The 11,811-nt window shown below is 37.0% G+C and overlaps 1 protein-coding gene across 1 annotated transcript in view; it reads left to right on the forward strand.

Annotated features, from left to right (window-relative positions):
- Window positions 1-6,377, forward strand: part of LOC107738642 (germ cell-specific gene 1-like protein) — a 21,407-nt gene extending 15,030 nt beyond the window's left edge. Inside the window, exons 4-5 of the mRNA XM_016550421.1 lie at window positions 1,030-1,141; window positions 5,410-6,377. Of these exons, the coding sequence (XP_016405907.1) occupies window positions 1,030-1,141; window positions 5,410-5,710 (413 nt within the window). The 3' untranslated portion in view covers window positions 5,711-6,377. The remainder of the gene's footprint in view (window positions 1-1,029; window positions 1,142-5,409) is intronic.
- Window positions 6,378-11,811: the final 5,434 nt, after the last annotated feature.

Genomic DNA, 11,811 nt, shown 5'->3' on the forward strand with positions numbered 1-11,811 from the left:
TTCTAAAGCTTTAAAGGAGACCATTGTGAGAGTTTTTGTCTCAGGAGACAAGTTTGAGAAGCAGGAGACTCAAGCAAAAGTTTCCATTCAATCTTAAAGTAACCTCATTTCTGTCTAGGAGAAATATTTGAGATGTTAAAGAGATCTCACCTTTGATTTTTCTTTACTATGGGAGACCCTAAATCCTCAAACACCATAAACAAAACTATTTAAGCTACCAGAAAATATGAGTGATGTTACATTAAAAACTAAAAACTAAGTTATATGGATAAATTTCAATTGATTTGAAAACCATTGTTGTTGCTGTCATCAAATAATCCGATGTAAAATCTGGGCCATCAGGCACAACCTGTTGAAAACATTTTGAGGAAATTGTGTTAAAAAGAAAAAGAATAATAATTATTTAACAGAGTGATATATTTGTCAGTAGAGTAACAAGTTGTATTTAAAGTAACAATAAAAAAGCAAATGTTATGCAAGTGAGGATTTACAGTTACTGCACCTTATTCATCCCTCAACAGTGGTGTTTTTGAGCCCTTGACACTAGATACGCCGGGCACACTGATCCTACTGTTTGTGATTGGGAACAGGTTCTACCTGCACATAATGCAGGGATTTTGTCTTGTAATCCAAAGGATCAGAAAATCTGTAAATCTGTATTGTAAGTGCTTATATCATCTCAATGACGTGAATTGTGTACACAGTTCCATAAATATACAAACACGTCCATAAACCGGTCCTAATTTACTCACCCTCATTCCAAATCCATGCTGTTTTTCTGTGGAACACAAAAGGGTATTTTTTTTAAATGTTCACATAGTTCTTTTCCATACTGGATCATTGAGTCAGGAATGGGAAGTCAGTCTCAGAAGTTCAAAAGTTGACAGCTGTGCTATGTTCCCCAGTAAAAAGTAAGTCATACAGGTTTGGAACGACATGAGGATGAGTAAATAATGACAAAATAATGTCTATCCAATGAGCAACAACGGTATGAGACATTACCAATTGCATGTGTGAATTCCTCAACAGGTCTTCTGGGAATGGTGGCTCATATGATGTACACACAAGTTTTCCAGATCACAGTCAGTTTGGGACCAGAGGACTGGAGGCCTCACACATGGGACTACGGCTGGTCTTTCTGGTAAGTGTCTCTGATACTTCCAATCACATTTGCATCAACCGCCTAAACTTGATGGAAATAATAATAATAATAATAATAATAATTTAAAAAAATGAATGATTATATTAGGGCTGGACGATATGGCCAAAATTGATATCACGATATATTTCTTAATTTCGGTCGATACGATATAATTCCGATATCGATATGAACACTATTTATCTGAAATAGAAATCTTTTGTAACATTATAAATGCCTTTATCATCACTTTTGATCAATTTTAAGCATCCTTGCTAAATAAAAGTATAATTTCTATAATTTCTTTCCCACAACAAAAACTGGAAATGTTGCTGGAGACGGGCTTATTTGAAATGCAAACTCATTCTCTGCCAGCAGGAGGCGCTTTTAGAGTGATAAAACTAGCGGTTTCTCCAGTAATGGCTGTAATCAAAGCAGCTCCGCTCATGAATGCTTCTTTATCAGATCAAATGAAAATGCCATCGAAACTTTTCTGAAGACAGTCAATTCCCTTCAGAGATACATTCATATAAAACACCCGCGCCTGTTATGATTTTGAAACGTGCAGTGCTCATGTTTATTCAACGAAGTCAAACAAATAAATCAATGTATGGGAAACACTGGTAATGTATATCGAAATATCGGAAATGTGTTTAAAAATCATATCACCGTTATTGAAAAAAATTATATCGTGATACATATTGATATTGAATTATTGTCCAGCCCTAGATTATATTCAGGAAGAACATTAAATTGAGACAAAAGAGCACAATAAAAGTATTGTAAAAGTAATCCATGACTCTGTATTTTGAGTCATTTGAAGTCATATGATGAGGTTTGAGTGTGGATGTTGAAAATGTATTGAAAATTCACTTTACATTCGCCCTTACTCAGGTAGTGAGAAGCAGCGACATCCGATTCATGATTAAACTCTATATATTTTCAAACTGTATATTTTCACCCTTAGTAGTTCCTGATCAGTAATTGAATGCATTTCTCTAGAGCAGTAGCTCCAAGTCCCTTCCCAGTACTTGGTGCTTTTACTTCCATCCTGTGTTATATAATTCACCAAGGCAAAGAGGCAAGGCATTCTCAGAAGTCACAGATGTGCAGGTGTTTGGTCCTCATTCTGCAACAAATGAGTCTGGCTCTTGCAGGTTCACTTTCTCCAATATAAGTGCTCTCTTTCCAACAGAACTGACAACATAGACGAAAAAAAATCGAATTAACCTTCAGAATGGTTTCCTCAGTTTCTCTCTGTACTATGAGGCCACGTTGACCCATATAAAGCCCCACCACCACAAAACAAAAACAAAAAAAAAAAGTTTTTTTTTATGTTTATGAAAGAAGTGTCCATTCACCAAGGCTGCATTTATTTGTTCAAAATACAGTACAATACAGTACAATTATACCTGTTTTCTATTTGAATATATTTTAAAATGTAATTTATTCCTGTGAATAAAGATAGAAAGAAGAAAGATATTGCAGGTCAAATACTTGGATTGGATTCCAAATAGTTGGATTGCTAAATTGGATACAAAACAGTTAGTGGTATCAGTAGACAGTGACCAAGAATGCCTTTTGGTGAAAATCCAGCTACTGAAATATAAAGTTAGAAGTGCTTTTACTGCCTTTATAAAAATGTAAAAAGTCTTAAATAGAAACTTTTCCATTGGTGTTTTATGTTGTGTCAGCTCTACAGTGAATTTTTGGAGTGAGTCTCTTCATTTAATTTTTTGGGACCATGCCTGTCTGTTGGACCAGAGAGGGAATGGCTGTACTGGATCTCCCAGCAAATGATTTGTGTTATTTTGGCACTTGGATGTAAGAGACATGCACTGGGGTTCTGACAGGCATGAAAGTGGTATTTACATTGGCTGAATTACCACAGATGCTTGCCTGGCATCCATTAGTCTAGGCTAAAATTGCTTAATTTGTCCTCTGCCATCTGGCCAATTTCTTGTTTTTTCCCCTCTATTTCTGTACTACCTTTACTACCTTACTGAATGGTAAGAACCTGAAAATGAAAGAGTAATTGAAGTTTTAGCTTCAAGGTTTACTTTCCCCAGCTCACAAGTACAAATACTGAACTCTCACGGTTTTTGATTGGAAACTGAAGGTAATTTGCAGTCTATAAATCACAGACTATAAAGTTAGAAGTGCTTTTACTGCCTTTATAAAAATGTAAAAAGTCTTAAATAGAAACTTTTCCATTGGTGTTTTATGTTGTGTCAGCTCTACAGTGAATTTTTGGAGTGAGTCTCTTCATTTAATTTTTTGGGACCATGCCTGTCTGTTGGACCAGAGAGGGAATGGCTGTACTGGATCTCCCAGCAAATGATTTGTGTTATTTTGGCACTTGGATGTAAGAGACATGCACTGGGGTTCTGACAGGCATGAAAGTGGTATTTACATTGGCTGAATTACCACAGATGCTTGCCTGGCATCCATTAGTCTAGGCTAAAATTGCTTAATTTGTCCTCTGCCATCTGGCCAATTTCTTGTTTTTTCCCCTCTATTTCTGTACTACCTTTACTACCTTACTGAATGGTAAGAACCTGAAAATGAAAGAGTAATTGAAGTTTTAGTTTCAAGGTTTAATTTCCCCAGCTCACAAGTACAAATACTAAACTCTCATGGTTTTTGGAAACGGAAGGTAATTTGCAGTCTATAAATCACAGACACTTTTTGAGGAATGCAACTTTTATACTCCTGATAAATGCAAATAAAGATAAAACCTGTTTCAGAACGTAGATAAAGATTGGACATGGCAAAAAGTTCACAGCAAAAAAACAACAACAGTTATTTCAGAAAAATCTAAAACCTCGAAGTAATATGATGCATTAATATGTGCATATTAAGTATTAATTGTCCTTATTAGTAGTGTCTCATTCTGTAGTGAAATTATGTTTTTTAACAACTTTATTAAGAGAATGAATTGTTTGTGTGTTCTTTCTGAAGTGTATGACTGGGTTTCTGCTCCATCTGAATGACTTGCTTTCTGTTCATCGCTGCAAACTGGATGAAAGAGTCAGGAGGAAACTCTGAAGCAGTTGCAGGAATTTATGACAAAGAGTGGTCATTTTGTGCATGTGACAACAATATCACAAATTCTCCACAAATCTGCCCTACAAAGGCAAAAGTCCTTAACTCGCTAGAGTGTGGAACTGAGAAAAATGACTTGAAAGATTTTAATTGTCCTGCCAAATTAATTATAGGTAGGACACTGGAAATCTGGCAATTAGATAAAACTTGATTTTTATCCCTACTTTGAAGTTACTGTACTCTGCCTTTGCATTGTCTGCAAAAAGTGAGATGTCACGCCAAGGCAAAAGGCAGTAACTTCCACATTATCAATATTTGGTTGCTGATCACCATTTACAAAATCATTATAGTAACACCTGTATAAAATCTAGTGTTCATGGGCTATCTCATTGGCTATAACATATAGTAATGTGACTGTATTAATTATTTTTTCTGACCGTAACAACCAGACAAAAAGTTAAACATTTGAGTGGATACCGTTTTGCAACCAATTTATTTGCAATGTTCACTAACGTAAAAGGATGCAAGACGTAGCCTAATTGCTTACATTGAATTGACTGAAAATAGCGTAACCTGCAACGCACAACTACTGTAGAAGTGGGCAGCCCCAGACTGACAGGCTGGCACTGAGTGAATAATCTGCATTATAAAAAGACCAACAAAAAAAAACCTCTAAAGATTATTTGCGATTACTTATTGATGCCAAGTTATCTAGTCTTTGCTTGTTTACAGTGCTTTGTTATATGGAACAGTTTGGTAGATCACGATCTATCTAATTAGTTTGTCTAATGAAGTGGTTCAGTAACAGGTGTATGAAAGTACACAGATTACATCATAATTTAAACACGGCAGACTTTAATGGACAGTAAAACAAAGGCAGAATACAGTATAACTCCAGGCTGGCACTGTAACTTCATATTGACGCACAGCTAAACAAAGGCAGAGTACCGTAACTCAATTTGAGCATTCCAAAACAAAGTCAAAGAGCGGTAACTGGTGTTATACGGTGTTCTGCCTTGGTTTCTCCTGGGCTTTTCTAAGATACTGTTAAGACAACCATTATTTTCTCAAAAAAAAAAACAATGAAATTGACTCAAGATACTTATGGACACGGTAAAGGAGGTCTTGAATGTCCCAAAAATATCAATAACTCATTTTCGGGTAAAAAAAAAAATAAACAGATTGTAAAATCTCATTAATTTTTTTTTCATGTGTATGTTCCACAGTATGGCCTGGGGCTCATTTACCTGTTGCATGGCCGCCTCTGTCACCACTCTCAACTCCTACACAAAAACGGTGATTGAGTTCCGGCACAAACGGAAGCTCTTTGAACAAGGCCTGCGTGAGGAGCAAACCTTTCTGGACCCAGAGGCCTTCCATTACTTCCGTGACAGGTCCGTCCAGTCCATTTCCAGCTCTATAGACGTTTACCCAAGCCACGGAAGCAGTCGTGGGAAAATGCGCTCACCGCCAGCTCCGATGGACCAGAGCGACAACACGGAGTCTCTGGGAGAAGAGCAGTGCTGAGAGGACATGTACTTGGTACTGCACTGGTGGCCTTGCTTGGACCGGAGGACTCGGAATACTGAAGAACTGGGATGCGAGGGGTTGAAATGTTAAACTCCCTTTTTAATATGCATTATAATGGTGAAAATGGACATGAGTAGCAGTACTGTATGAGGTGTGCAGGAGCCTTAGCGAAGAGAAATCAGTGATTGTAAATAAAATCATGTGGAAAGGGAGCACCTGCACAGGCAGGTGGGAAAACCAAACGACTTACACTGCCATGAAGACGGGGCGGTGCACGCTGCTAACCCGTATCAAAGCATCTGTCGGTCCTTCGCCCTGACAGCTAAAAATGCTCCTGAGTATTTACCGGTCTTACGCAGTACGTGAAATGCCCTCCTCCCTTGGTGAGATCTGCTTGAATATGCCTTCATGTCACAAACAGCAGAGTAGAGTACCATTTAAATCTGGCCTTCAATACTGCTGCAGCTGAACACAGGAGAAGCACAGCCCATTTCAGTTGCAACATTCACTATATATACAAGGTTACTGCCACTTGGATTTTGCCTGTTTCTGTCTTTTGTCGTGCATTACTGGCTTGATTAGCAATAGTCAGTGACAAGATTACAAACCCTGCCCCCAAATCATTTTTTGTAATATTTTGAACATGTTATTTATGTACATACAATGAAGGGAATTATATCTATTAATGAATGTACTAAATTGTATATTTATCTATGTATGCACTATAATCCTGTCTTTTTCATTTGATAAAAGAGGTACAAAATTGTCATTTTGATTTTTTTTCAAATTAGTTTTTAGACTAGATATAGGAACTAAGCACAACAGTTCTTTATTCTTTAGAAACAGACTGAATCATTTTATACCGTCACACAAAATGAAGTGTTTAGTTTTGTGGAAAAAAGACATGAACAATGTTTCATTCAATATAAATAATAGAAGCCTCTTACGTTTTCAACTGAAAAGGAAAATGCAACTTATATCTTGAAAATCTTACAAGTGCCATTTTATTTTATTTTATATTTTTGCTATTGTGACTTGCGTACATTCAAGGGTTATTTAAAGACCTTATAAAGTTATTGTAATGAAGACACATCCCTGACTAAAAGAAGACATCCAGCGTTTGCTGTTATAGGCAATGTTATTATTGCCCCTTAACATCTGGAGCTCAACAGCATGTCTGTGAGTTCAGGATTTATGCTATTCAAGCTATTGAATTACGCAGTATTTACTAGAAGCTATAAAACTGCTAGCTGTAGCAAGTGCTTGCATGGCTTAGAACCTGCCTTCAGCAGAAGCTCAGATCAAACAGACAGTCAAATTAAAAAGGATTGATCTTGCAGTGTGAAAGTTAGCAGATGAAGCTTATGCTAATGCAACGCTCTTTAACACTCATGTAATTGTGTGAAATTAGACAGACAGTGAGCACACTTCCATTCATTTGTGTTTCATTTTCCCATCTTCATACATTATCAAAACATCTGCAAGCCTTTTTTTTTCTTTTTTCCATTGCAACTACTACAGACAGTCAATGTGTCCAAATATACATACTTTCCTGCTACACATATGGAAAAAGCAGCATGTCAAATGAGTGGGTTTGAATAATCAGCATTGATACAGTAACCAAACAACATCTGAATGACTTGCTTTAGAACTTTCAAGGAATTATTGTTTGAAAAAAAAAAAATACAGTGCATTGAAATTGCCAGTTGTTTAAAAATAATGTTTGAAATAACTTTTGAGTCATTCAATACTTAACCTGTAGTGTTTATTAAAAAATAATACTAAAACAAAACATGTAGTAATATATTTAAAGGTGGGGTTGTTGACATTTAAAATCACCAAATCAAACACGCCCCTACCCCAAAAGGGTCTCGCCCCTATTTTGATAGCTCTGCCCCACACATACGTACGCAACCCAGGCAACGATTAGTTCTGTGAAACAAAGCAAAACCAATAACCAATGTTACACCGTGTCTACACCGGGCGCGAGTGGTGCGACAAAATACTATAGAACTCATTATAATCAGTGATGCTGTCTACACCATAGATATATATCTATGGTCTACACTTATGGAGTCAAAATAATGCCACATATATATGCAACATAATAAAGTTTTGCAAAAGAAAATAAAGTTTTGCAAATTGAGTCGTAGACCTTTTTAATGATGTAAGTTAGTTTATGAAGTTAATTGCATTCTTTAACATTAAAACTAGCAGTAACTCTGAACTCATGTAAACAAAGAACGCTTCTGTGCGCTGGCGTCCTCCCACAGGTTAAGAGATTTTAAACAAACACATTTAGTTAACCAAATGAAACAATACACATTTTAATGCTATAAAAGTGTGCACATTGATAGAAGTAAACAGCAGATGTTCATGTTAACAACTTCTTTAACTTGAGCAAACACTGCTAATACACATATGCATTTGTTAATAAAACGAAAACATGCATGTTTTAATGCTAGAGAATAAAAGGAAACGATCCACCCGTATGCCTCTGCTCAACGATGGTGCCTGGATCAGTGAGCTGGGTCTCGGGGCCGATGACGTCACTTCCAGGGAGGCATGCCCAGGCCTGTTGTACACGCCCCCGTCCCTTGACTCCACCCCCATGTCAAAACAGTGCCAGAAAGCGAGACGCGCAGAAACGTGAAGCGCAAAGGGAAAACGGTATCGCAAGCTCAAACTTGACTGAAACGCAAAATAAAAGCAGCGTTGCAAATAAATTAGTAGATATGGCCATGGAAAATATGTATTGCAAAATCATTGCTTTTGTGCTGTTTCATTTATATTTTGCAATTCTTTATTTTTGTTTGCAAAAACACATTTATTTTTTCTCAATACTTTAATTTTCGTTTGCAAAACTTTATTTTCGTTTGCAAAACTTTATTTTCTTTTGCAAAACTTTATTATGTTGCATATATATGTGGCATTATTTTGACTCCATATACACTGGATGCGGCGCGGCACGACAAATTCCCGACAGAAAACTGCTGCTGCGTTCTATTTATGACGTATTGACACAAATTTCAAACAGTCGCTTTGTCCGCTGCTTGAGTTCTCTCCAGCACTGGAAAGCTGATCCGATATTTACACGGCTCCTACTTCTTGCCTTATGCCTTTTGTTCCGCAGACGTTTTCCTCTTTTGTGTTTTATCCGCCATCTCTATCTTTTTGTCACTCGGCTCGGCTAATGTCCATCCTGTGCACTGAAAGCTCTCTCCTCCACATCATGAGTAGACACGCCCCTTACTGCTGATTGGCTACAAGTTTGTTTTGCTACTCGGCCCGAATCATTTTTCTAAAGCGTTTTTGAAAAATCGCTTACCCCACCTTTAATTCATCAAAAACTGACAAACCAGAACCAGCTCAAAAGAGCCATTCATTCGGAAAAATGACTACATTGGCTGTGCTGTATGTTTATGATTAATTAAGAAGAACTGGCTCATTACAACCCTTTGTTCAGGACTGTAGATTCAGTAGTGGTGTTAGTAGATTCAGTAGTGGCACATTAAAGGGGTCATATGATGCGATTTCATTTTTTCCTTTCTGGTGTATTTGCGTGCAAAAGCTGTTAACGGAACTAAACGCGAAGAATGTTTGAAACATTTTTGAAAACGGTAATTATTTTTGCAGTTCTGTTTGATAGTGGAAATTACACACATACACTACACTCCTGCATACCTACAGAATGTTCTTCATTTGAGGAGTTCTTCTTGAAAGTCTTTACGGATGGTAAAACATATTGTGTGGTCAAACTGTGAGTCTGAATTAGTAACAGTACAGAGTCAAGCTTCTGCTGCTACTACAGTCTCTTTTAGAATTCCCTTTGTGCTGCCATACTAAAAAAAGCCCTGCATGTTTACTGAGAACACTTAATGAATGCTTTCTATAATCAATACATATTCAAGACACAAATAACGTCTTGGAATAGAGCTCTGCTGGTCCATAGTGCGTTCATAAGCACGTACATAAGTGAAGTGCTTCCTCTAGTGGGTGAAATCTACAGGCAATAATCTATAGCATGCTTTTCAATTCTGGGCCATTGAAGACATGCTGCATAGTGACACACATCTGGCAAAATCGGCCGACATCCATTCATCCTCTTATTCATCCCTCATCCATCATTTTTTGTTTTGGCTGGGTTTTTCTTGCCATCTGCCCCCAGAACACTGTGATGCTTCAGATCCGCTTTTTCTGATTATTTTACATACTATTGCTCCTTAACTAGACCGCTGACCTGCGGACGACCCTTGTACTATTGGACATAGATTATCAGCACCTTAAGTGAAAAGCAAATACATCTATCTCCATATGGCACAAAGGATTCACAGCAGACCACAGAGAGATCTGAATTAAAACTACACTGCTCTGCCATTGAGAGGGGATGGTTCAGTGATGGAAAAGAGCCTCCTTTCACATTCGGTTTTACAAAGCAAACAATACAAAGTTGCTTTCATTACGTTTCAAGTCAAGTCAAGTCACCTTTATTTATATAGCGCTTTTAACAATACAGATTGTGTAGAAAAAAAAGAAGGGTTTCACAGGAAGGGTTATGCGGTACAAGCTCAATTTCAGCCCTGGAGATGAAAGACAATGAGCTGGCATTTGGGGCAAGAGATAGCGCAGAGAGAGGAGAAATTCATCATGGTTTGGTGATAAATCAAAGAGAAGCCATCACTAATTAAAGTGCATGAGCAGGGTGTCTCTCACCTCACGGCATCGCTTACAGTATTATAACTTTCAGTTCTGCAAATTATGCGCAAAACAAAGAAACTCATTTGTACCGCGAAGATGAAACCAAATGGTCTAAAATTGGCTTCCTTTTATCCACATACAAGACGACAGAGCGCAATTGTTTTCAGAGCATATATTCACCATTTACATAATGGTTAGTCATGGTAGGTAATGAAATGCAGCTGAAGGAGTTTATGAGGTGCACCTGCTGGGTCGTTTGAAGACGGGCCATTTGTGTAATTTTCATTAGTCGGACAGAAGCGACTGGCATCCCTGTCGCCATGATACGTCTGAAGGTATGACAGGCCTGAGATCTTTTGATTGTCACCATTGTTGAGATTCATGTGCTGATTCTTGATGTCTCTGTCTGTCTAAGCAATGTCGTAGTTTTAAAGCCTTTGAACATAAGAAGTTTTCAAAATCTATCATAATTGTCTATCATCTCAGCTTGCAGTGTCATATAACTATCTTAAATAACACGAAACAAGTTATAGAGTTTTAGCTTTTAGTTTTAATTACTTTTTCTTATTTGTAAGTCGCTTTGGATAAAAGCGTCTGCTAAATGACTAAAAGTAAAAGTAAAAAGACAAATCAAAAGACAGAAAGTAACAAAACCATTAAATTTAATTTGAACATTTACTGTGTGGCACTGATTTAAGTTTTACGTTTTTCAAAAATATCACCAAGATATTTTAACAATAAATAATAGCAAAGCTAATAATAAAATGTTATAAATATAATAGAAATTTGTTTTATCAAGTCATTTTTTAATTAGTGTACTTGTTTACCAAGGAGACAACAGTGCCATTGAAAAATAAAAAATAAATATGAAATGTTGGACACTGTTAGCAGAAAGATTAATATACTTTTATAAATATCCACGGGGCCAAAAGTACTCACAGTTGAAGAAACACCCATGTACATTTTATCTATACAAGATTTGATGTAAGACAGACTGTTCTCTCCATCATCATGGTCTCTCAGATCCTGACATATGCTCCAGACAGAGAATAATCAAAGGTCTTACCAGAGCTTGATGAATGGTCAAATCAAACAACTCCATCTGTAGGATAGGAATAGGCCATGGAATGGAAACTTGCTCTCTCTCTCTCTCTCTCTCTATATTTTCTTTTTCCAACAATAATTGACTGCTGAAAATTTTACTGCTACAGAATCACGGCAAGGCCACTGCCCTTCAATATCAATATTAATTTAAATGACTGACTTAGAGGGGAAAAAATACATTAAAAAATATGCAGCTGCAGTTCACCTTGCATTGACCTTTTTCCAACAATAATTGACTGCTGAAAATTTTACTGCTACAGAATCACGGCAAGGCCACTGCCCTTCAATATCAATAT

Source organism: Sinocyclocheilus rhinocerous, unplaced genomic scaffold (genome assembly GCF_001515625.1).
Source record: "Sinocyclocheilus rhinocerous isolate Xijiao unplaced genomic scaffold, SAMN03320098_v1.1 scaffold1155, whole genome shotgun sequence".
Lineage (NCBI taxonomy): Eukaryota > Metazoa > Chordata > Actinopteri > Cypriniformes > Cyprinidae > Sinocyclocheilus > Sinocyclocheilus rhinocerous.